The sequence below is a fragment of the Arvicanthis niloticus genome, chromosome 2 (genome assembly GCF_011762505.2).
Source record: "Arvicanthis niloticus isolate mArvNil1 chromosome 2, mArvNil1.pat.X, whole genome shotgun sequence".
NCBI lineage: Eukaryota > Metazoa > Chordata > Mammalia > Rodentia > Muridae > Arvicanthis > Arvicanthis niloticus.
The window spans coordinates 54,943,931-54,970,290 of NC_047659.1; the positions used below are offsets into that span (position 1 = coordinate 54,943,931).

Sequence of the window (26,360 nt, forward strand, 5' to 3'; positions counted from 1 at the left end):
TGGCTGTCTGTGGTGTGTCTGTGGTGTGTGTGTGTGTGTGTGTAGTGGCTGTGGTGTGTCTGTGGTGGGTGTGTGTGTGTGTAGTGGCTGTCTGTGGTGTGTCTGTGGTGTGTCTGTGGTATGTGTGTGTGTGTGTGTGTGTAGTGGCTGTGGTGTGTCTGTGGTGTGTGTGTGTGTGTGTGTGTGTGTGTGTGTGTGTAGTGGTTGTCTGTGGTGTGTGTTGACCTTCTATTCATTCCTATATTTCTTATTTTTTAATTAATTGATAGCTTGAAGTATACCAGGGTTCAAATCAAAAGTTTGTTTGTTATTTGTTGTTTGTGATTTGTTCAAGTTTAAAACCCTGTGTTTGAGCATTTTGTTTCCTTTTATGTGATAAAGTGGTTGAAATGAGCACAGGCCTCCTTGACACAAGTTAGTAGCTAGTCATTGTCTCCACAGCATGAGGATGGCAGTTAGAATCAAAATTTCCTAAATAAGGATACAGTTGTACAGATAGAAAAAGGCAACTTTTCTAGGTTTTGTACTTCCATTAAATAGAATTTTTAGAGCAATTTTTATGGATAAGACTCTTAAGATTTTAATTGTATTAAGATTTGATTCCCACTTAAAATACCAATATGTCTTGAAAAAACATTTTTATCAGGACAGAACATTCTTATACATGAGTAACAATTGATGCCTCAAACTGGAGGAAAATTTATCTGTGAGAACATGGTGTCCTAGTTCCATAGATACTGAATTTGTATTTGCCTCAAATATGGCCCAGCCATCGCCTCCTAGGAGGCACAGGTTAGCATTTTTCCTCAGACTGGAACTACTTTAATGTTTAACATTCAGGGCAACCTCCTGGGATGGGCCAGTTTTCCCAGTAGCAACTTTTGAGAAACAAAGTCTTTTCATGTGGAGTTCTGTGTATGTTTGTATGTGCGCAGCTACTCTACTTGCTGTTTGTCTCTGCCAGTTACCTAGGTTGAGTGTGGCATGTCAGTGGGAAAGTAGGTCAGAAAAGTAGAGTAAGTTGTGGGACATGCTGACACTTCTGAGATTAAAGTGCCTACATAGTGTTTGGTGCACTTCAGTTGAACTGACTTGTTCAATGAATAACCATCAAGAGACACTCTTTTTTTTTTGCCATAGATTCTCTTAGTTTTAACTGTATATGGTTCTCTTTTAGGTCCAGAGCACAGAGGGAGAAGCACCTCACGTACCAGCCACTTGCCAACTAAGTCTTGCCAAGTCAAAAAGAGGTAAGTGGACCACTGACTACTGTTTCCTATATCTACACTTGTTGTCAGCTGGGAAGGAGAGGAGTGTCTCTCAGTATGTGGGGTAGCAGTAAGTGTGAAAAGATGAGGGTGCAGGATGGGCGTGCTCTTATCTCAGCATATAATTTTTGTGGGGTTCTTATAGGGAGACTTTTATCCTTACAAACTTATTCTAGAGTGTTTATCTTATAATGACCTCATTAAAAATTTCTGTGTGCTCTAGTTTTCAAATCTGCACATGGACTAAAACAGATTATGACTACTTTTATGTTGTTATGATTGGACACTATCATATGTTCTCTGTTTCTGAGATTTTGATGCAAATATATCTTATAAGTATAATACATGCAATATAACTAGCAAAAACTCACTGTCAGTAGTTAAACCAAGTTAAATACAAAGGTGTGGATCAAAGGTGAATGGCTACAGATTCTACTCTTTTCTTGAATCATTAATTATTGACCAGAGAACCTTTGGATCCACTCCTTACTCTTTGACTTGCAACTAGAAAATGCTGTCTGCTTTTAAATTTACAAAGCATTTGATATTTAGAGAAAGAAAGAGGAAGAAGTTAAGTAACCACTGAAGATAGGACTGTTTATTTTTAAAACTTTACACATACCAAACCACCTGGTTATTTTTTTAACAAAAATTTATATGTATGTTCTTAGAATAGAAAATTACATGTTAGTCTTCCTGAGGAACGGTTTGCATGTGACTTTTCTTTCGTTGCAGTGTGACATTGAAGAATAGGGCCCCTAGTCACTTCAGTTCTAGTCGGACACACAGTGAACTTTCTCATGGGATATTCTTCCTTTCTTAAGTGCATAAATAAATATTTCTGCTTCTGAAGTGTAAAGCAAATAGGCAGAGGCAGTATTGAACAAAGCAACTAACCTGTTATGTGTCCAAGGATGATAAAATATAGTAAATTTCCTTTAAGTTGTTCTAGGGAAACTGAGTAATATGGAAGATATATTCAGTTGATGGTCAGATTGGAGTTTCTCCTGGTTACCAGTCTTCAGTCTCTCGTTTATGATGCCACAAACAAAACCATGTACATATTTGTCAGTAGCTCTTTTATAAAGTTACAGTAACAGAGTTTTGTATGTGCAGCTGTGATAAGGGGTTACAGGAGACAGTGACATTTGGTCCATTTTGGAATCATGGTGTAACACAGACTGGTCATAACTTACTAGTTAGAATCACTAGCAGCATACTCAGGTCACAGGTAGAATAGAAACAGGGCGTGGCTTCACTGGTTGCCTCTGCAAGTGCACTCCTCTAGTCTCACTGCAGGGACTTATTCTTGCACTGAGACAGGTCCAGTGGCTCAGCTCATGTCCCAGCCTAGTGTTTACTGGGCAGCCTCATATTCCTAGAAATCCTACACTGGTCTTTTTATAGAAGACAACTATTTTTCATGAAAATCTAGATAAAAATAAACTGATTTTGATACTAAACAGATGGTTTCCATATTTTGTTTTGTTTCATACTTAACTGCTTTGTCTAACTTTTGAATTAAGGTAATATTCAATGTCTTAAGAACTGAGTATTAATCCTTAGGTCTAAATTTCTCTAGTAAAGAATTGTGGTTTCATTTTACAAAGTTTACTTACTTTATCAATAAGTACTTTAGTGATACTTTTGCTTTCCTATTTGTTTTGCTTGCACGTATGTCTGTGCACCAGTGGTGTGCCTAGTGCCACAGGGGCCAGAGGAGGGTGTTGTATCCCCTGGAGCCAAAGTTAACAGTTGTTTGTGAACCGCCCTATGGGTGCTGGGAATTGAACTCAGGTCCTGTGCAAAAACAAATGCTCTTAGCTGCTGAGTCATCTCTTTAGCCCAAGAGAACTGTGCATTTCATGAACAGAAATATCTGCCTAAAGACCTTAGATTGTGATATTTATACTTTTAGAAATTTGCTTATATTTAGGCAAAGCCTTTCTCTTTAGTTCAGGCTGGCCTCAGACTCAAGCTCCCCTTGCCTGTCTCTCTAGGTTAGTAGAACAATGTCTGTGGGATTTGTAGCTCCGGGAATACCTTCCTAGGGTCTCCTGAAGCAGTGCTCTGCAGTGGAGGGCTAAGAGCCCAGTCTTCAGAGAGAAGCAGCTTAAACTCTGTGATGTTCACTTCCCCATGCCTACTCTGAAGCCGGCTCAGTCTGCATTGCCCACCGAGCTGTGGAGCACATGGTGCTCAGCTTTGAGGGGAACCGGCCCCGACCTTACTCTGCTGAACATTCAGCAGATCTTTGAAGAAACTGAGTCTGGCTTCTCTGTACTTCATAGAAGTTCCCTTTTCCCCACCAAATAGGCCCTTTAATTTCTAGATCATTTATGTAACTGTTTAATTGTTGAGAATTACCACTGAGTCATTAAGCAAACATTGCCATGTTGTTCTACATACCAGAACGTTAAGAATAAGTACAGTTCCTGTCCTCACGGGCTCACAGTCTAGTTATAAGCAAAACAAAGCAGAGCCATGAAAACACAAGCACAGTGGCAGCTGCTCTGGCCAGACGCTAGTCCGTTTTGAAGGAATGTAATGGCCAGTGAGAACTGCTGGGGACAGTTTGTTTCAGTCCAGTTCCACAGTAATTCCAGCATTTCTAGGTTTGGTAAGGAGAGAGAACACTTCTTAGCTCATCAGACAGCTTTCTTAATATCGTAACACTGTTGCAGGTTTTGCTCAGTTTTTCATTGGTATATAATCAATATTTCTTGAACCATCAAACTCCCGTAGGATGTTTTTAAACCCGAGTGAAGTTTAAAAGAAGATATATTTATTTATATATCTAGTATCTTTCATAAAAGAACACTTATGTACATATATATGTATATATATTTAGAAATTAGAACATTGAGACATGATAAAGATGTCTGCATATGTGCAGTGTTACATGTTAATTGAATCTTTGACTTTTCTTTAACTGTTATGAAAAAGTTCTTTCCTAACGTAGATCCTTGCATCATAAGAAATACTAGAGATGCTTGAATACCCCCATATTTCAAGTGATTTAGTTTATAGCCCTTACTTTTATTCTTTCAAATAGGAAGATACAGAATGTTTTACAGAATTCTGCATATAAACTTTTAATTTCACTTCTTAGTTATTTTTATAGATTTACATAATTTGTAAATTGTTTATTTTTATTTCATCCAGTTTACTTCTGTGGTAATCGGATTTATCAAATACTTTGATATTAGATCTTACTTAGCAAGTGAACGCTGAGAGTTTCTGATAGATAACCTGACTCAGCTTTTATTTGAACCTGAGTTACTGGCTGTACTTTGAAGCTGCAATTTTTCATAAGTAATTTGTGCTGCTTTATTGGGGATTGTATCTTTGATGATGTCACTGCCATTGCAGGCCTATGCCTGGTTTTGTTTAATATTCTGTTTCTACTGACAGATCATCTGTTGCGAACTGCAAGTCAGCATTCTGATAGCAGCGGCTTTGCTGAGGATTCCACAGACTGCCTTTCCCTCAACCACCTCCAGGTACAGTCTCCCATTTTCATTAGTCAGCACTTTCATTAACCTCATTTTAAGGCAGTCGGTCTGTCCATGTGTCATATTGTAAAGTTGTATATCAAGTGGGAATAGGAATAAAATATCTGAAATGTAGATCTTGGCTATGTATTTGACTATAAATTTCAAATTTTATTCACAAATTCTGGGTATAAAAAAATAAGTCTTAGTGTTGTATTACTAGTGACTTTGGTTTTAAACTGATGTTTCTGATGTTTTTCTTATTTGCTTATAGTTATTATATTCCAGTATTTTATAATAAATTTTGCTTATTTTAAAACTCACATTCCTGCTAACTCTATGAATTTTTATGAAAATTAAGGTGTTTCAGGTAACCCAGAAAGCAGGTGCTTTTTCACCCTTGAACTGGTGGTTGGTAGGTACATAGAGTCACAGAATGTGCAAGAAAGGGGCTCCAAATGTCTTTAATAAAATCTGAAAATTGAAATAAGGCAAACAAAAAAGATTAAAGAGTTTTCTAGAAGCTTGACATTTGAAGGCTAAACGGGCAAGAAATTCACCCAAGGAATTTACAGGAAGAGTCACTTGGGAGGAGAGGCTCACAAGGGTCTATCCTAGGAGAGCTTTTGGTAATTGGCTCATTTTGTTTGGGGGTTCTGGCCACTGGCTGTCCATGTTCCAGTGGGTAACCCTATACCCACTGGATAAGATTGCATATGCATATGGATAAGATTGGTACTCAGTGTGTTATCAAGAAAACAAATTAAGATCTGAAGTTGGGAAGGGGACATGATGTGGGCATCTGGAGAGAGTTGGAGTAGAGAAATGGGATGTAGTTATGATCATAATTCATTGTATGATATGCATGACATTCTTAAGAGAATAAATTAAAAACTATTAAAGAAAACACTGAGGAGAATTATTCAAGTTAAAATGGAAAAATTAGAGTAATATGAAAGTGTGATGTAAAATGTATTGGTAAAGGCAAATAGGTATCTGCTCCCACGTTGTAATTCCTTGATCTAAAAGTTGCAGCTTTACAGTGCTGCAAGAGTGGCATTTGTTTCATAGACATCTTTGAATTTCAGTGTTTGGTTGTATCTCTTATGCCACAGGCCAGTAACAGTGCATGTAATCCAGTGTGTGTTCCTGGGAGTGAATGGTCAGTGCTTTGCGTGTGCTGTGTGTCCAGTGTTTTATGTGCTTTGCATTCTGAGGTTTTGCATTCCACCATGTCCACAGAGTAGCCATCTATCTCTCTTGTACAGATACAGTTTTTTCCTATTTATATTATTCAGTAAAGTACATGATACTCAATATTTCATTGATAAGTAAGGTTTATTTTAGATGATTTTGCTTGCTTGTAAGTTAATATAATTGGTCTAAGCATACTTAAGATAGAATAAGCTAAGAAATGATGCTTGACAGGTTATGTATATTACATGCATTTAAAATAAAGAATAGTGCAGTGAACAAAAAAATGGGCAATGGGAAGAGTGTATGTAGTTGTGATGAAATAAACAAGGTAAAGGCAGCCTGGGGCATGTGTCAGAGATGAGGAAGGAAAGGCGAGGCCCTGGCTAGGGTTTCAAATAAGTCTGTCTGCCTGCCTGAAGAGGTCTGTATGTCTCAACATGGGAGCTGAGTTGATCAGGTTAGGGAAGGGCCATATCCTGAAGCAAGGTGATCCAGGTTAGCTGTGGAAAAGGGACACAGTTTTTTTCAGAATGAAGGGAAGATGGTGAGAACTAGGGAAAGTGTATGTGTTGGGGAAGAACAGGAAGACATTTTTGTTCAACTCTGAGAGTCAGTTTTGTGTGTTGGCAAGGAAATGTAAGCAAAATAGATCTGAGACAATCTTGATGAGTAAGTGGGAGGCAGGGAGGTAAAAACCAGAACAGCTACAAGTCTGTAGTCCTGTCTGTCGGTGAGGACTCTGACGTCCTCCTCAGCCTCCCAAATGTTTTCCTTCACAGGTTCATGAATCCCTGCAAGCCATGGGCAGCAGTGCTGACAGCTGTGACAGTGAAACAACTGTCACATCGCTTGGTGAGGACCACGTGACCCCTACAGCACAGGACCAGCCTTACTTTAATGAGTCAGAGGAGGAGTCTCTTGCCTCTCAGCAGAAAGGAAGAACAACGGTGGTAATAGTTACTGAGCAAAGAAATGTAGACAACCAAGATTTCCCTCAGTGTGAGACTGCAGAGAATGCTGGAAACAATGAGTCCATGAAGGGTCCCTGTGAGCCTGATCCTCATATTACAGAAAGAGAGGAGGAGCCACCTCTGGCAGCCCCTGGAGAGCTCCTGAGGGAAGGGAGTGGAGAGAGTGATATGGAGAAAGGCAGTGAATGTGAATTTGCCCAGTACACCACACACCACATTCTCAGATCCTTGGCTTCCTTTGAAGCTCCAAGCAGCGGTATGAGCTCTGAAAAGAAAACTGGGTTTCCTTCTTCTGTGGACAGAGTGAACACTGCCCTGCAGAGAGCTCAAATGAAGGTTTGCAGTACATCCGGGCAGAGAGTAGGGCGTAGCTTAATAAAATCAAAGGATCTGTTGAAACAAAGGTACTTGCTTGCAAAAGCTGGCTATCCTTTAAGAAGGTCTCAGTCTTTGCCCACCACTTTACTGAGCCCAGTAAGGGTTGTATCTTCTGTCAATGTACGGTTGTCTCCAGGAAAAGAGACCAGGTGCAGCCCACCATCTTTCACCTACAAGTACACACCTGAGGAGGAACAAGAATTGGAAAAGCAAGTAACTGAACATGATGGCCAGTCTTTGGTTAAATCTACCATCTTTATCCCCCCATCCTCCGTGAAGAAAGAAGAAGCCCCTCAGAGTGAGAGGACACGACTGGAGGAGTGCCACCATGGAAGGCTTGCCCCCTGCCCACAGTTTGCTCCAATATCTCAGTCTACCTGCTCCCTCCACTCTGCTCACTCTGAATGGCATGACAGACCCCTGTGTGAACACATGAGGACTCTGAGTGCCCACAGTGTCCCCAACATATCAGGGGCCTCATGTAGTGCCTTCTCTCCTTTTGGGTGTCCCTATTCACACAGACATGCTGCTCACCCATACAGGGCATGCTCTGTGAATCCTCCTTCTGCCATAGAGATTCAGTTGCGGAGAGTGTTGCATGATATTAGAAACTCACTACAGAATCTTTCACAGGTGAGATAAAAAGATCTTTGTTTTATTGCTCTGAATTCCTCCTAATTCCTCAGCAAGTTAAGACTGAGCAGACAAACCACCTTACCTTATTTTCCTACATGCCCTCCTGGACGTGTCCCTCTCATTTTGTGGGAGAAAGCTGTCACTAATCCTGGACAAAGTTAATCTGAGAATCTCCTCTTTGTAGAGGAGGCATTGTTCCACGGCATTTCTCCTCTCTGCCTTTCCTTCATTCTCTTTGTCTGATCCTTAGATTGCCCTGTTAAAAGCATCTTCCTTCTCAATCCTTTTTCTCCTTTTCTCTGCCATTTGGATGTGCAGATTTCCTCTAACTTTCTAAGACTTCTCGTTGGCTTCGGTGGCTCCATGTCCTCCTGGGTTTTGTAGCTCTCTGACTAAGCTTTCCTGTTCTCCTGCTCACCTGCTCACCTCTGATGCTGGCTTCCTGGCACAGAATTAGTCTCTTTCTATGGGCTCAAAACTGGAACCACTCCAAAGAGAATCAGGTAAAGTGTGAATTCTGAATGCATGCCACATGTTACAGTGAAATAGTGGACAAGAAGCCACTTGGGTTAAATAAATAAATATCAATCAAATTTCCAGATATGAAAAGATATACCTTTCAGATACCCCTTTGTCCTCCTGACAATTGTCTCTAATAGTTTGCAGCCTGACCAGAGCGCACCTATTTCTCCTTCCTCATCAGGCATAGTTCTGACTGTGATTATACTTCCTTGAGGCTTGGGAATTTCCCAGCCATCTCTATCTGTATATCGGTAGTGTGTCTTTCCAGGCAAACTACTCCAGCTGTGCTTTGTTGGCCTTGAATATCGTATCAGTAATGCAGTTGATAAATCTCACTCCCACCTCACCCCAGTAGACAGATGACTCCACAGTCTCTCTGCTAGGTGTGTGCTACTGGGCAGCAGGGCATTCAGGGCTCTCAGTGTCCTTGAACTTTGGGTGGTCTGCACATGTCACATGGTTGGTTGGCTGGTTGGTTGTTTTTTTTTGTTGTTGTTGTTGTTGTTGCAGTTTTCCAATTGTGGGGCTCTGTCCCTGCCATTCTTTTCATGAACTGCAAAATCCTGATGATGTCTAAAGCTCAGGTCAGGTGTTACCACTATAGGCATATTTTCCTCCTGAATTTTCATTTGCTTTCATGATATAGACACACGCACACACATGCACGCACACACAAGCACACACACTTATATGGATGTGTTTTCCTTTGCCTCTTTCTTCTCCTAAACAGTAATTTGGACATGGAGTATTAAAGAATAATCAGTAGTATTAGAGACTTTTGTTGTTGATTATAGTATACATCATTGTGGTGGGTTTGACTTAGCTCAAAAGGAAATGATAATGCATGCCTTACATCAACCTTAACACCTTAGAGAACTTGGCAGTAGTCATTTTGACTTTTAATCCTGTTTCATCTGTTTGAAGTACCCTATGACGAGAGGACCTGATCTCGCTGCTGCTCCGTACAGTACTCAGAAGTCGTCTGTTCTACCTCTTTATGAAGTAAGTTACCCCTTAAATCTTTGAGTTGTAATAATGTGTGTGATTTAGAAGTGTAAGCCTGTTATATCTCATTTCAGAATACCTTTCAGGAGCTCCAAGTCGTGAGGCGGAGCCTGAATCTGTTCAGAACGCAGATGATGGACTTGGAGCTGGCCATGCTGCGGCAGCAAACTGTGGTGTACCCTCATATGACAGAGGAGGACAGGTTAGTACAGTCAGTTGTGTTAGTACAGTCAGAGCCTTTCTTCAGAGAAGCAGGCCCTCAGCATAGCTTCTTCAGAGCCCAGCTCTGCCAACACTCTGAACTCTGTAGTGAAGCACTACAGGGAAGAAGCAGGCACACTGAGTTTACTGAGCTCTCTCTGTGCTGAGGATTCTGCTTTTCAGAGAGGTGAGAGGGCAGGGGATCATTACCTCAGGGTTGCTGTCTGAACTTATAAAATTGCAGTACCTTTCCTTAGTCCATACTCTTCAAAAGCGTGGTGACTAGCAGTCATTCAGCTACTACTTTTCCAAAGTTATACTTGTCACAATCTGACAGGTATGAAGTTGATCAGCTGCAGGGTTTGCGGAACTCTGTCCGAATGGAACTGCAGGACCTGGAGATGCAGCTGGAGGAGCGCTTGCTGGGCCTGGATGAGCAGCTCCGTGCAGTGCGGGTGCCTTCACCTTTCCGCTCCTCCGCGCTCCCGGTATGCTGGTGGGGTCCAGAGTCTGCAGAAAGGTTATTCAGGATGTGTGCTTCAGGAAGGGTACCTCACCATACCTTTGAATGCTTTGGGACCATGCATGCTGTTCAAGTATCTTTCATACACATTAGTTTTATGTGCAGTGTGATAAATTTCACATTTAGTATATTTAGAAATACATTGAAAATTTTAATGATAAATTTTGGTAATCGAAAAAACAAAAGTCAACACAAAAGTTTTGTTTTTGAAGAAAAAATTCTAGTGAACTAAAAGATGACTACTTTAAACTTGTTTCCCTGCTTACAACTCCAAAGAACAAATTATTTTCTTTATCCAGCATCCCTTGTTTAAGTAAATAACTGATCCCTTTAAAGTTTTCCTTTGTTTTCAGTTTAATTCTTTTCCATGCCTTGGTTTTTTTTGGGGGGGGGGTTAATAAGGGGTGTTCTTTTTTGTTGTTTTGTTTTGATGCTGAAGATTGAACCTAAGACCTCCCCTAGGCCCACTCCATGCCCTCCCCAGACAGCCCCTCCATGCCTTCTCTGTCTCCTGCAGGAAGCAAGTGTGATGCCCTGATAGGATCCATATACACAATAATAATGAAAGAGAGCACTGTTGTCCTTCTGCCATTCCACTTGGCATTATTTCCAGTGCTGCTTCCCATGGAGTTTTAGCTTTACCATTGGATTCATATTTTGCCAATATCTTTGCAGTTATAAAATGTATATTGAATTTTATCCTTTTTCATGTTTGATTTTGTCCAAATAAGCATGTGTGTGTGTGTGTGCGCGCGCGCGCGCGCGCATGCATGGCATGTGTATGTTTGAGCATATATGGTGGAGAATGAGAATGTATATATACACAGATAAATTAATATTTCAAATCATTACGAATGCATGCTTCCGTGACTTTGGCCCATTGTTTTTAGAAATTCGTTGGTGGAAGCAGAGAACCTGACTGCCTGTAGAGCAGCTGCAGTACTGTACTTGATGGAGTCCACAGCAGCTGACTACAGTGTTTGTGACATAAAGTGGTGTTTCAAGGAAATTTGTAGTTTGAGGACATGTGTCCGTGTGTAAGCCTGTGTGCTATGCTTACCTTTCAGGGGATGTGTGGCAGCAGGAGTGCTGATAACTTATCATGCCCATCTCCTCTGAACGTCATGGAGCCAGTAAGCCTCTTTTCTTCAAGTCCCTGGGGAAGGGGTGCTATAATATCTCATGAACATATGTCTTCTCAGTTTGTATAAAATGCATGGTTGGTTGAAGTACAGACTTTAAGACATTAAATGAATTGGAAGTGAGTTTGCCACTTTGAAGTGCAGTACCAATTTGGGCCACTAGAAAGCTAGCTTCATTGTAGTGGTGATTTGTCTTTATAACCAAAAGAACATAATGCATACTAGAAACATTTCATCTATACTCCAATGAGAACTTTCTTGTCAGATGCTAGGTCCTTACAGGACCTGTAAAATGACTGTGTTCATCGCATTTTAGACGCATTGGCAAAACATTCTGAGTAGCTGTTTTAGTTTTCACTAATTACCCTTCCATGGCATAATCCAGACATCTTTATGTTAACTAGTAAAATTTCATTTCACTGTGTGTCTTAGATTTCCAAGGTAGGGTTTGAGATTACCATGAATTTAATTTTGTGTGTGAATGAAATTGATATGTTAATAAGTTAGTGAAATAGAATTATGCCTTTAAAATACCATGTGATTTGGGACAATAAGGATAGCTGGGAATTTAACCTTCTTAATTGTCAGTCTTAATTGTAAGAGAGAAGAATAATGTTTTGGCTTCTAGGTCACAGAACTAATGCGGGAGCAATCATACCTGAAGTCCGAGCTGGGCCTGGGCCTTGGGGACATGGTGTATGAAATTCCTCCTGGAGAGAGTTCGGAGTCCGTTTTCTCTCAAGCCACATCAGAGTCATCTTCTGTCTGCTCCAGCCCCTCCCACACCAACAGAAGATCTAGAGGGCCATCTGGGAGCAAACCCAGAGCTCGCTTACTGGCGAGAAAGAAGATATTCCGAGCCTCTGTAGCCCTGACACCAACTGCCCCCTCTAGAACAGGCTCTGTGCAAACACCTCCAGATCTGGAGAGTTCTGAGGAAGCTGGAGCAGCTGACGAAGCCTCACAGGTTGTGGGACTCACATCTCACATGGAGGAGGAGCCAGATGATCTCTCACTGATGCCAGCTGCTGAGGAAATGCACCGGAATGTGGAACAAGATGAACTGCAGCAAGTCATCCGAGAGGTGGGTCCCGCCTGAGCCTGGCTCAGCCGCAGATGTGTGTCATGGTGGATTTTATTCAGGGACTGCTTACTTGTTAGACTTTGATTTCACTGTGTACAGTAATTTGCAGGAAGCTTTAGATCAGCTTTCCCATTGACTGTATTTCTTCAGATTTTGAGACTGCCAGACATCTCACTGCTGTGTCCACTGTAGCCAAAATATTGTTCATAAAGTTTAAAAGACAGAAAGCCCCTTAGATCTCTCATTTCCATGTGTGTAAAATAATTATTTAGACCTCTTCCAGAATTAGAAGGAATTTGTTCTTTTTTCCTTTGATGGCTTGAGAACTGTAGAAATTGTGATTTGTTCATAGACTGAAGTATAGTGTGAAGTGGGGTGTACCCTGGAGGATGAGAGCATGAGAATCTAAAGTGTTAACCAGAGGTCTGGGTTTCCCAAGGGCCACCGGCATGTATGAGGGTTACCACTCAGGGTCAGAGTTAATTGAGAAAATGTATAGAATGACTGTGAGCTTTCTATCACTGTGAGAAAATGCCTGGAAAGAACAAGCTAAAAGGGGGATGTTTCTTTCTGTTGATGCTCTTGAGGTGTCAGCCTGTAAGCACTTGGCTCTGTTGTTCATGGGCCTGTAGTGAAACTGAGAACATGGGAGAAAGCTGGGATAGAGCAGGACACAGAGGGTGGAACATGAGGGGTCAGGATAACATAGAGCCTCCACGATCCTGAGCCCAAGGGCCTGTCTGCTTTCTGCCTGGCCCTGCCTTTGAAGTTTCTCTGGCCCTTCTGTGGACTAATTTAGTGACTTCACAAAAGCCACATCTCTGAGTATCTCTATATAGAGGACCAAACCTTCTGCATCTGAACCTCTGGGACAATTGTAGATTTACATTATAATGTTTTTTTACTATTGAGTTCCACTAATATAAACTGGTATATCCTCTTTAAAAAGAAAAGCACTGTGGATAAACTTCAGAGTGGCTTGGACTTGTTCTCTCATAAGATATATACATGGACTGTTGGCTTGAACCTGCTCTCTTTGTGGGTTACATACATTGAATGCCGTCTCTAGGTTTTATATGTTGACTATTGGCTTGAGCCTGCCCTTTCTGTGGGTTATATATGTTGAATGCTCTCTCTATAGGTTATGTGCGTTGACTCTTAGCTTAGGTCTGCTCTCTCTATGGGTTACATATGGTGAATTTTGGCTTGAACCTTCTCTCTCTTTGGGTTATATACATTGAATGCTCTCTCTACAGGTTATATATGCTGAATAGTTTTCTGTTCTGTTTCCACAAAGAGGAAGTGTACTTTTCTTTTCAACCACTCCTAAAACTCCTGATGATAAGCAACCTTTATTTTATGTTATTAATTAAAAAGAACAACACATATTTTAAAAGTCACATTAGGGATTGAACTATATCTTAGTGACAATGTGTGAGGCCTTGAGTGTGAATCCAGCAGAGGTGGCACTGAACACATGCGGGTCCGTGAGTGTGACCCCCCAGCAGAGGTGACATGAGTGTGAATCCCCCCACCCAGCACTGCCCAAGCAAAAGGAAGAACAAAGAGCAACCAGCAAAGCTTTTTAATCTTTGAAAGCTTATGAAGTGTCAAGGCAGTAGGAAATACCTGTAAGCTACAGAGGCCTCAACTCAAGAAAAACTGAAAACTTGCACAGTGACCCTGAAAAAGGTTTAAGGTTTTGGGCCTTTTTATTTGGGGGTTCTTAAAGTCTATGAAAACATTATATACACACACACACAAAATGTAACATTTCTTATCTCATAAATGCACATTTCTAAATCTTTTTAGTTATTTAAGAGCTAATGCATTAGGATCCAAGTAAGTCAAACTAAGCCATAGAAACTGGGCCTTCCTATTTTCAGGCTGTATTTCCAATGTAATTGTAAATGTCATTCTGATGTACTTTTAGAATTAATTCTTGGCATAGTCAAAAGGGACATTGATCCTCTGGGGCCTAAGGTTAGTGCCTACACATATGCTGCTATCATTTATTGCGTAGTAATAGCTTGGAACCCACATTAAAAAAAAAGTGGGTTCTGCTATGAACACACAGATGATAATTTATCTTCTTCTAAGTGTCTGTACTGTGAAAACATGCACTAAAACCTGTAGGACTTGTCGGAAAGAGTAGGATTGGAAGGATGACATTCCAAACTTCACCAGTGACACGAGAAAGGACAAAAAAATAGAAAACTAATCAAAGGAGTAGCATGGTTTTATACGCAGTTAACATAGTCAGGAAACAGATAATGCTACAATAAAAAATGGTACTTGACTTAGGAAACGTTTGACTTGTGCTTGTGGAATCCAGGCTTGGGAGGGCTGGAGCTTGTCAGTTCCTAAGATGGGGTAAAAGGATGGTCTGGAACCTGACAAAGCTGGAATGTCAGGTGTGAGTAGGAGTGCCTTGTGCACAGGACCGACCTTGCTGGTAGATTTCTGTGGCCACCCGTGTGTCTTGAGGATGAAATTCAAATAAACAGATGTGACACTTGTGTTACATACAAATTGTTATCCAGGATTTCTGATATGTTGACACAAATGCCCATTTTTAAAATCAGTATTGGTGCAGGGTACATGGTTTTTATTTATTCTCCAGACTTGACTACGAACTAGTGGAAGGCTTCAATTCTATACATTTATTTGTTCTGAAAATGGAGTTATTTTTGTAACTTGATTACAGCTGATTAACATTTTCAGAGTGTACATTCTACTTCCTTAGTCGGGTTTGCCTGAGGAGGAACATGAGTAGGGATCTAGTCCTAGGAACTTGTTTATACACAGGACAGTACTTTAGTTAGATTAAATAATCATTCAGCCTGAACTGCATTCAGCCTGAACGTTCGCTAACTCCTTTTTCTTCTACTGAGTTCTGATACTTTCGTTCCTCTTAATTTGCTTTGGTTTTAAGTTCTCCTGAAAACTTGGTTTCCTGTTGCTCATTTGGCATGGTTACTCCTCTAAAGCATGCCTGAGTTCTCATCTTAAAAAGTTTATTGGCCTGATCCATGTTACAAATGATTGCCTAGGACGAAAGTGTTCACGTTAGACTAGAATATTGATTCTTTGGCCAGTAGCACAGACTATAGAAGAAGTCATTTGTTTCCACTTTGCTACCTTCGTCCTAGGGAATTAATCATTTATAGGAATCTCCTATTAAATATGAAAGATGTTATACTTTGTCAGCATTTAAATTGGCATGGAAGGCAAATGTTTGACAAACTTTTCAGAAAGTGTTACTAAACCCTTCGTGAGAAGCCATTCAGCTCAAAATATGTCAGCCTTTGAAGGAAATCTGTTTTAACATTTACCCTTGCTGTCCGCAAAGGACTTAGCCTGCACAAGGATGTTGATGTGTGTAGCAAATCAAACTTTCTGAAGTATTTTGAGAATACACTTGGTTCATTGCTCAAATTCAAAAACCAGATCATATTGTTATCCTAACTCAGCTAGGTGGTTTTATGTTTAAAAGTTTGTTTATAAAATATTTCAAATACTGATTTTTTTTTTACTCTATTTATTTCCAGCTGTTAATCTTTTAACCTTAAATGTCTATGGTACTAAATTTTAAGTTGCTAAGCTTAATTGTATTTGCTACCAAGAAAATAAAATTTGATTCTATCTTCCCAGTAAATTTGTGGCTCTTAACCCCATTAACAAAGCCAGCATTCAGGAGGGCAAGATCTGATCTTGGATAAAACAGTTCTGCAGGTGAGGATTAAGCATGTTTGGCAGGCTCTCTCAGGGACCTTTTTTTTTTTCTTACTGCACTCCTGGGTGCATGAAAACAATGGCATCGGTCAGGCTTCTGTTTCCATTCCTGCACCCTGGGAGGTTTAAAGAGTGCTCTATTACCTCAGTGCACTAGATCAGCTGAACCCCCCCTTTGGAAGGAGAACATCCATACACATTTCACACTGTTTTATCCACAGTCTGTACTTAAACTTTTGTCAAACCAAGGATGCTCCTTCTCCTTCCAGATTGTGTACACATCCCAGTTGGGAACAAAACAGTACTGCCTTGGAATTTGTCTGAGTCATTTGTGATATATGTGATCATGGCCTAAAACCATTTACAAATGCTTCAGAATGTTCATATGTGTAGGAATAAAAAGACAGTTTATAGGATATGTGAAAATGTGCCATTTTCAGAGGAAATTCAGCCTCAAATGTCACGAATAAATAGCATAGATTGGCATGCTTTTCATAAAAGTTTTCTGTGTTTATTTTAGCTTCTAGTCTTGGTTTACAACTGTCAGTATATCTGACAAAACATGTGTTTGGGCAAAAACACAGCTTCTCATGTATTTCTTTGGAATGTATTAGAGACCAACCATCAAAGGATCCTGGCTTTGGGGCTCTAGGCACTTTTTAAATACAGATTCACATGTTATATCAGCAAGTCATTGTGTGTTGCAATAAACAGTCTTTTGTTAAGTGTCAAGTAGTCTGTCTAAAGTCTACACAACCTTTTGGAAGTTGTGCTCACAGAAATCCTTTTACTAGTCAGTCTAGAATTTTCTTACTCTGAACCCTTGTGTCTTCTCTCAAGCATGGGGAACTTTAGAACTAATTTATCTGTTCACAATTCTGTTGTGAAATGGCTTATTACAGGCATTATGTTATTTTGGGGGTTAGTTTTAATGTAGCTACTTTCATTTTATTTCTTTTTTGTTGTTGTTGTTTTGGTTTTTGTTCTTGCTGATGTTGTTGTTGATTGATTGGTTGGTTTGTGTTTTGGTGTTTGAGACAGGGTCTCAGTATGTAGCCCTGTCCTGAAACTTTCTCTGTAGACTAAGCTGGTCTTAAACTCAGAGATCCATTTTCTTCTGCTGCCCAAGTTCTACGATTAAAGGGATGTACCAGCACCTCCAGCTTTCTGTTATTATTTTTGAGGTGGTATCATTTCTATGATCATCTAGAGTAAAATATGCTTGACAGTAGAGATTTATGTTCGTTTGTTTCTTTTCTTTTTTATTGAAACAGGGTCTTGTTCAAGATGGTCTCAAGTTCTAAAAGTCAAATAGTTCTGTCTCAGCCTCCCAAATGCCTAGGACTACACATGCCAGGGCCTTAAATACTCTATTATTCTTTATGCTACCAATATCTGTGTTACCATAATGTTTAGCCTTCATTTTTAACTGAATGATAAGCATGAAGGAGATGTAAGGAAGCTGTTTTATTAGAGACTGCTTAACATCTTGTATAATACAGAATTTCAATGGCTCTCTTTCTATATACTGCACTTGCCTTATGTATGGTGGCTACAATATTCTGATTTTCATGTTTCATACCCACTTAAAATGGATCTAAAGTACAATACATCTGAAATCCTTTGTTATTTAATGTTCACAAATGGTGGTAGAAGGTAAACTTCAGATCTCATATTTATTTATACGTGCACCAGGGCAGATGATGTGATAGTAAAGGAAATTTTTGTTTATTGCCTTTTTGGTTTTAGCCTAGCCTTTCACAGTAGAGCCATCTCTCCAGCCTTATTCTGCTTCTATGAAGAATCCTATATAAGTCTATGCATTATGTACCAGTTTTGCATAGCACAGCCATTTTTAGAAAAACTTCAATCGAGATGTTTTCAGGATGTATTTAGGAACGTTTTAGGAAATAGATGAGCCTGACAGGAAACTGTGGAAATGTAGAATTTTTAAGAGCTAGTTGAGAGTAGCACAGTGCTAATTTGGGAATACATTATCAATTTGCTCCAGGAAATGCACATTTAAAGCCGTTACAAAGAGCTATTTGGAGGTGAAGCTATATCATTAGAAAGAAAGGGGGGAAGAAGGCATGTAGTATTTGTGTAGCATTTAGACATCTGGACATGATCATTACCTCGTGCCTGTTTGCTTTTGTGTTTGTTTGTTTGTTTTATTCTTTTTCTCTATTTTATATTTTTTTCCAACCCTCCATCCCACCCATCCCCCTCAAACACATCAAGTTGCTGCAGGAGTAGGCACATCCTCTCCCACTGAAGCTAGAAAAGGCTGTCCATTTAGGGTGCTTGGGGTCCATAGGCAGGCAGGCAGGCAGGCAGGCAGGCAGGCAGGCAGGCAGGCAGGCAGTTAAGCAGGCAGTTACGCAGGCAGCAGGCAGGCAGCAGGCAGGCAGCAGGCTCAGGGACAGCCCCTGCTTCAGTTGTTTGGGGAACCTACATGAAGATCAAGCTGCTCATCTACTAAATATGTGCAGGGGCCTAGGTCCAGCTTGTGCTTGCACTGTGGTTGCTAATTCAGTCTGTGGGAGCCCACAAGGGTCAAGGATAGTTGACTCTGTTGGTCTTCACTGTCCTCTTTGGGTCCCTTAATCTTTCTCCTAACTCTCTGTAAGACTCCCTCCCCAAGATTCATCTGTTTGGATGTGAATCTTTGCATTTTTTTCCATTGGCTGTTGGGTGGAGCCTCTCGGAGATCAATTATGCTAGGTTACTGTCTACAAGCATAACGGAGTGTCATTAATAGTGTCAGGATTGTGCCTGCCCATCTGTCTACTTTTTTTTAGCCATAAAATAAGATGTATTCTCTCTCTCTCTCTTTCTCTCTCTCTTCTTCCCTCCCTCTCTCTCTCCCTCTTCCCCCCTCCCTCTCTCCCTTCCTCCCTCCCTCCCTCCCTCCCCCTCTCTCTACCTCTCCCTCTTTCCCTCCCTCCTTTCCTCCCTCCCTCTGCTCCTCCCTCCCCCCTCGTGTGTGTGTGTGGGGGGGGTGTGCTTGTATGGGTGTTTATTTGTGCATGGATGTGTACTTGCATGTGGAGCCCAGAGGATAACCTCAGATGTCATCCTCCGGAGACTTCTACTTTGTTTTACGAGACAGGGTCTCTCACTGACCTGGAGCTCAGTTCCAGGGATCCACCTGTCTTTATCTTCCCAATGTCTAAATTATAAGCACATGTCACCCAGTTTTTGCTTTCCTGTGTTATTTGTTTGTTTTGTTTTTCCCATGGGCTCTGGGGGTCAGATTCAGATCCTCGTGCTTTCATGGTAAGCACTACACTGACTCAGCCACGTCCCCAGCCCAAGATGAAAGTTTTTCCTAAGTCAGACGGGTGACAAGTGCATCAGGTGATAAGTGCATCATAACACTAAAGGAATAAATACTTCAGGTGTAGAGCCAAGGGCTGTTAGAAGTATGTTTGTAATATTTAAAATGTAAGTATCACTAAATGAAATATTCTTCTGTCCACTGAAAATGTGTATTAGGTTAAACTTCTGTAGATACTCGGTTTTTAGTTGGTAGAAACGGGCAGTGTTTCTGCCTGCCTCTGGCTTTGCCACTTACAGGTTTCTTAGCATTAAGAAAATGAGTCCTGCTGACTTCCTGGCATCCATAAAAAGCAGCTTTGCAAACTTCACATTTAGTTCTGCAGGCTGTGTGTAAAGTAACGTATGCGAAGTTTTATCATGTTTTTCCCATAAGAATTGTGATTTTTAGCCAGGCAGTGGTGGCACATGCCATTAATCCCAGCACTCAGGAGGCAGGTGCAAACTGATCTCTGTGAGTTCAAGGCCATCCTGGTCTGCAGAGCAAGGTTCAGAACAGCCAAAGTTACACAGAGAAACCCTTTCTCAAAAAAACCAAAATTAAAAAAAAAAAAAAAAAAAAAAGATTTAAAGTGGCTTTTCATAATGGCTTTGGCCAGATCGTGCTATACAGGACTTCACAGTCTGATGTGATGTGGGGGATGGGCTTTCCTGCAAGTGCCTCTTTGTGCTTGTCACATGAAGGCTGTGGCCTTCTCTGTGATTTAGCTGACTGCAACAATTAAGTGGTATGTATTTTACCTGAAAACAGGAAAAAATAGTGTGGTCATATTGTTAAATGCATATTTTTCTTTTATCCCATTATAGATTAAAGAGTCTATTGTTGGGGAAATTAGGCGAGAAATTGTAAGTGGACTTTTGGCAGCAGTGTCTTCAAGTAAAGCATCTAAGCAGGACAGCCATTGAGTGGGACATATTCGGTAACGTTTATTAATTTCTTCATGTAACTGGATATAATATACATCAACACTTGATTTGTAATTCTTTGTTTTCTTAGTGAAGTTGTTAGAACTAGCTACGTTTTTATTTTTATAATATATGTCATAGTTGTCCTACAGTATGAAAAACATATGCAACACATTTAAAGTATAAACAATTCAATTTAAGAACAGAATTGCCTGCAATGTGTGCTTACATAGAAAGTCATTATAGTAAATAAATCCTGGAGTTGGACTTTAGACCAGAATCTTACTTTAATATTAATTAAATTGTATTTCAAATGTACAATGTATGGGCAAGAATTTTAGAATTAGTCAAAAAAATTTTAATACCTTACCTTATTATTTTTGTCATTTAAACAGATATTCTATAAATCCATTTCTAATCATAATTTATTAAGGATTTTATGTGACTTACTAAATAATAGCTATAACTATATTTTATAAATTATATGTATTTTTTATCAATAGCAATGTTTGGTGAACACACCATGGAATAATGTATATAACACTTTCAGAGCTGAAGGTGTTTATTCAGTGATATGAAAAATGTGAGATATAATTTCAGTTGTAGAAAGAAAGAAAATATTTTATAAATATTATGTCTTAACAAATCATACAATTTCTTTTCAAAACCTAGGGTAAAATTATTAACTTTCAAAAAAATGTATAACAGCCAGAAAATTGTGTATATATGCTGGATGGATAGATAGATGATAGATTAGATAGATAGATAGATAGATAGATAGATAGATAGATAGATAGAGGTAGAAACACCTATGCCATATATATGGATTTATTTGAATAAATTTTACATTTGTTTTAAAGAACTTTCAAAATAATATTTCAAGAATGTTTAATATGCATTTTTTCTTCTTTTTAGGGTTGGGATGGATCCCGATTACTAATATAGGTGTCGTCAGTGATTTATGCTGGTGGAGGTGTTGTTTGTCCTATGGAAGATATTTTCTACTGAGCTGGGCTACTGTACACAATGGACAGTGTGCATTTCTGTATGCAGTGTACAGGTTATGGTTCTATGCATAAAAATTTTAAAAAACATACTTAGAAACTTAGGCACTTTGCTGACTCATTTCTAAACTATCAGACTGGCCATTTGAAAGCCTAGTATTTATTTGTATGTCAATATTTTTCCAATTGATGTCCTATGTAGGTTAATTGTAAAACTTGAAGAATTCCAGATATAACCAACTTATAAATAACATATTTCTTCAGACTAGCTTCTACAACACTGACCTCTATGAGGTATTTACTGTGCAATAACAGATTTGCCTTTTGAGAGCTTGAAGCAACCGATGATTTTTCCCTCCACTGCTCTTCATTGGGGTCACTTCCAAGGAGACTAATGGTTCTGTTGTAAAAATTGCTCTTAATTCTTGAGGAGCTACTGAGAAGCAGTAGGGTAGATCTCATGAGGTTACCTACAACTACTTCATGTTCTTACACTGTAAGCCTTATTGCTTTGCCCCAACAAATGTAATTGTATTATAGCTATGAGCCTTATGGTAGACACTATGTACTCTCTGCATTGTAATTTCATCATAGCCATTTGCCTTGTGGTAAGCTCTATGAACTCTGCATTGTCCAGATGTCTTCCTTTAAGGTGTTTCTTCTGCCTTTTAGGCTACATAGTATTGTCAAGATAATGGGGCCTGTGACTTGAATGGATAGAATAGAAATGAATAAGCTGGTTTTTGGTTTTCCAAATGAGATTTAGATTTGTTTTTCTCATGCATAAATGATTTTAATTCAGTTTTAACCAGTGAAAACTCATGGTTTTTCTGAAAAAAAGAAAAAAAAAGTTTTCCTATCTGGTATTATATATGTCAAATAAATGTATAAAGTAACAACCAAATGTTATTAGAAATTAGTCTTTTAGTATTTGTAATTTTCAACTCCTATTATGTTACTTTGTATGAAATTTTTTAGTCGAAAGTGCTTGAAATAATTAGCATCCTTTGAAAGAATATCTAAAAAGTTTATAAATATTTGAACTATCACACAAAGGCTGATCTCTAAAAAACAAAAACCCCCATTAAAACAATAAAGTATTTATTTTGCCTAAAATGTTAAATTCTTTTTTTGAGCTATAACATGAAGAATTTGGATTACATTTGAAGACTAACCAACAAAGTGAAAGGCTTATTGGGCCTTCCCTCCTGGAGAGGCTTCTGCAGTGCTGTTGGGATAGTAGGTCTCCACCACCAAGAGGACTCAGCAGTGTATCACTCTTGGGCTCATAAAGGTCCAGGGCTGGGATCCCATGTTAGCCAGTTTGAACTTCTACTAAAAAGTGTACAGTTAAACTATAAAGAACAGATAAGAAGCCAGGTATGACACGAGTGCCTGTAATCTTGTTACTGGACAGGTAGATGCAGGAGTATCAGGAATCTGAAGCCAGCCTGTGTTGCTGCCGGAGCTGCCCTACATTTGGGGGCTAAAATGTCTCGGACCATTCTATCAGTTGGGACCCGAGCTGCCAAAAGCCTTGGGGGCTAAACTGTTAGAGCCTGCACTGCCCCAAGCTGCTCAGGTCCGTGGGTTGGGGTTCAGCAAGAGAGAGAGAGTGAGGATGGATTCGAAGAATGGAGACCAGACAGAGTGTGATTCAATCCCATTTATTCTTCAGTCTCTCTTCTTCTCTCTGAGTCCCAAGTCTTGAGTTCCTAGTCCTTAGTTCCTAGTCCCTAGTGCCTCCAAGTTCCAAGTTACTTCTTCCAAGTGCTAAGTGCCTAATACCTAATAATAATTCTTCCGAGTTCTCTAGTCCAAGTGTCTTCTTCCTCAATGCCTAATTCCTACTCCAAGTTGTACTCTAAGTTGTACTCTCTAACCTAATTCCTAGTTCCAAGTTGTACTCCCAAGTGCCTAATAATCTGTTGCTTTCTTCTGTCTGCCTCTCGCCTTTTATATGTCTCACTTCTAAGCCACACCTCTAAGTCACACCTTTAAATCATGCCCTTAGGCCTTGTCTCTAAATCTGATCTCTAAGTCACGCCCTTAAGTCTCGGTTCTAAATCACAGCTTTAAGTCTCACACACCCAAGGGCAGATCCTGGGTATCTAAAGCAAGATGTTATCAGAGTGTGCTCAGCTGTTGTAAGCTATTGTAATCAAATCTCTTATCAGGATATATGGCTCAAGATGGCTGCAAGGATGATATCTGCCTTCTGTCGGCTCCCCACAAGCCTGGACTTACAAGTGCCTGCCTCAAAAAACAAATGAAAAAGAACAGATATTAAATATGATTGTTATCCACCTTCTCCCTCTCCTCACCCCTCTTGTACCCAGTCCCCCCTCTTCATCTACCTCTTTGTTTCCCTTTTTGAGTAAGATTCACACATCCTCCCTGGGGATCTCCTTATTACCCAGTTTCTTTGGGTCTGTAGATTATAACATGGTTATTCTGCACTTTATAGCTAATGTCCACTTACAAGTGAGTACATACCATACCTGTTTTTCTGGCTCTGAGTTGCCTCACTCAGGAGGATATTCTCAAGTTCCATCCATTTGCCTGCAAAATTCATGATGTCTTTGTTTTTAATAGCTGAATAGTATTCCATTCTGTGAATGTATCATATTTTCTTTATCCATTCTTCAGTTGAGGAAAATCTAGGTTGTTTCCAGTTTCTGGCTGGGGTCCAGTGTCCCTGTGTGACATTGTTTGGGTGTATGCCTAGGAGTGGTATAGTTGGGTCTTGAGGTAAAATGGGGAGAGGGAGATGGGAGAGGGCTGGGAGTAAGAATGGAAACCTGTGGAGGGCATCTCTGGGACTAGTGGGAGGCCTGGATGAGATAGGATATGGAAAGTATGGGGTGACCCTAGCTGAGGTTCCTACCATGGGGGATTAGAAACTGAAGTGGCTACCTCCTATAGCCAGGCAGGCCTTCCAGAGGAGGGAGGGGGCATCAATCCACCCACAAAACCTTCAACTCCAAATTTGTCTTGCCTACAAGATGTGCAAGGAAAAAGATGAAGCAGAGACTGAGGGAATGGCCAACCAGTGATTGCCCCAACTTGATACTCTGCTATGCTTGCAGACAGGAACCTAGCCTAACTGTCTCAGTGGGAGAGGATATGCCTAGCCATGCTGGGACTGATGTCCCAGGGTAGGATGGTACCTAAGGGAGGAGAAGGGGAGGGGACAATGGAGAGGGAGGGATTTGTAAGGGTGAGGTTGGAAGGAGAGGAAGGAGAGAGTTGTGATTGGGAAGTAAGTGAATAAAAATATATTGAAGAAAAATGTTGTTAGTCAAATTATTCAGCAGCTTAACCAGTTGATTGTGATGGTGATGACAAACACCATCAAAAACTAATGCAAGCATTGACAGTCCTAGCGATTCAGGTTTTTAACCAATTTCAGGATATTTCTAACAGAATAAGAATTTCAGGTTTTGATGATGAAGGCTATGGGTCTTATAATTGACATACTAGGCTGAGCCAACAGACTGATCACTTAGCATATGAATAAAGGGAATCTCATCATTGATATTTGTTTCCTCTCCTGGGTTTACTGGGAAGTTACCATGTTCTAGCCACCATGCTATATAGAGTGAGTAGTGAAGAGGGCCAAAAAAACCATGCATCTTTTAATGTAAAGTATGCTTAGCAGTGTCCATTTCAAAAAAAAATTTACGAGAGTGTTATTTACCGTGGTCAGAAAAGTCCACCAAAGTCTTTTGGTTTGGGTGAAGTTGTTAGACTAAAGATGGAGACCTGGAGAGTATGAGGTTACATTATTCAAGAAGAACATTAGTAAAATGTTATCCAGAACACCAAAAATGATTGCAAATTACCGTGTGCCTGATGAGAGTGATGTTCTTAAAGATGCACATTGTTCATAGCTCAAGGATGTTGTGCCAAGAGCCTTCCCAGAGAAGGCACAGAAGGAACCCTGAGATTATTTTTGAAGGTTTTAGCCACTGAATGATACACCAACAATGGGCAGCTTCTCAGATTGAAGTACATGCTGTACCATTCCTTTTTAGGAAGTGATTAAGTGATTAAAAACAAGGCCATCCACACTAAACACTGTACTGTGTTATTCGTGTTCTTGAGGTAATTGCTTAGTAAGTCCATGAAGACATGATTCATGGTTCTTTCTATTATCTCTGTAGCCCAAAGATATTTAAAAAAAAAAAAAAAAACACCTTTAATTATTATAAAGCAGATTCTAAGTTAGATTCACAAACATAGAGCAAACGTGTGTGGACACAGAATAATTAGGGTCATTACTTAAACTTCAGTTGTGAATATCTAGATTTATATTTGGCTAGAGATTATACCATTATTGTTAGTATATATAAAATACAGGCATTCAAATAAAAGTAATGTTTATTCAGAGGAAAAATGAGATGGAATTAATAATGAGGAACATTGTATTTCCCCACATGAAGGCAAACCTGCTTTCCTACCAGGTTCTCAACAGGATGACATTTGGCATGACATGAGGAGGAGATCCTTCCCCTTGTTATCAATGCCTACATTGGTGGCAAAGCTGAATTGCTCATTGCCCAGCTTTCTTTTATGAATCCCTGGGGAAATCCTGATCATTTTTGCTCTTGGCTCCATCTCCTTGGATGTGTTAGCCATGGGTATAAACCATCTATGCAGGTACCACTACTGTTCTCTGCTGTACATCCTCATTCAAATAAACAGAGTCAAATCCACCTTGGTTGAACCTTACAATGCATGCAGTGTCAGGCACAAATTCTTCCTGCCTTATTTAAGAATAGAGAAGTATTCAAATGATGAATATTAAACATTCATATTTTTATTATTGTCTAGTCTAAAATCTCATCACAATTAGACTTATTTAACCATCTGTCCTCATTCAATAAAAAATGAATCAAAAGAACCAATAATGAAATTTTAATTTTTTTCTCTTATTTATGTGTGTGAGTCTG

At 39.8% G+C, this 26,360-nt stretch overlaps 1 protein-coding gene across 2 annotated transcripts in view; it reads left to right on the forward strand.

Annotated features, from left to right (window-relative positions):
- Itprid2 (ITPR interacting domain containing 2) overlaps positions 1-22,521 on the forward strand; it is a 37,802-nt gene extending 15,281 nt beyond the window's left edge. The window contains exons 9-18 of one of the 2 annotated variants that reach the window (XM_034494999.2): positions 1,178-1,250; positions 4,683-4,771; positions 6,739-7,941; positions 9,391-9,468; positions 9,558-9,673; positions 10,010-10,160; positions 11,263-11,328; positions 11,966-12,421; positions 20,303-20,415; positions 21,317-22,521. In XM_034494999.2, the coding sequence (XP_034350890.1) occupies positions 1,178-1,250; positions 4,683-4,771; positions 6,739-7,941; positions 9,391-9,468; positions 9,558-9,673; positions 10,010-10,160; positions 11,263-11,328; positions 11,966-12,421; positions 20,303-20,401 (2,331 nt within the window). In that variant the 3' untranslated portion in view covers positions 20,402-20,415; positions 21,317-22,521. Of the gene's footprint in view, positions 1-1,177; positions 1,251-4,682; positions 4,772-6,738; positions 7,942-9,390; positions 9,469-9,545; positions 9,674-10,009; positions 10,161-11,262; positions 11,329-11,965; positions 12,422-20,302; positions 20,416-21,316 lie in introns of both variants that reach the window. The other variant, XM_034494998.2, reaches the window with a different exon arrangement.
- The last annotated feature ends 3,839 nt before the right edge of the window (positions 22,522-26,360 follow it).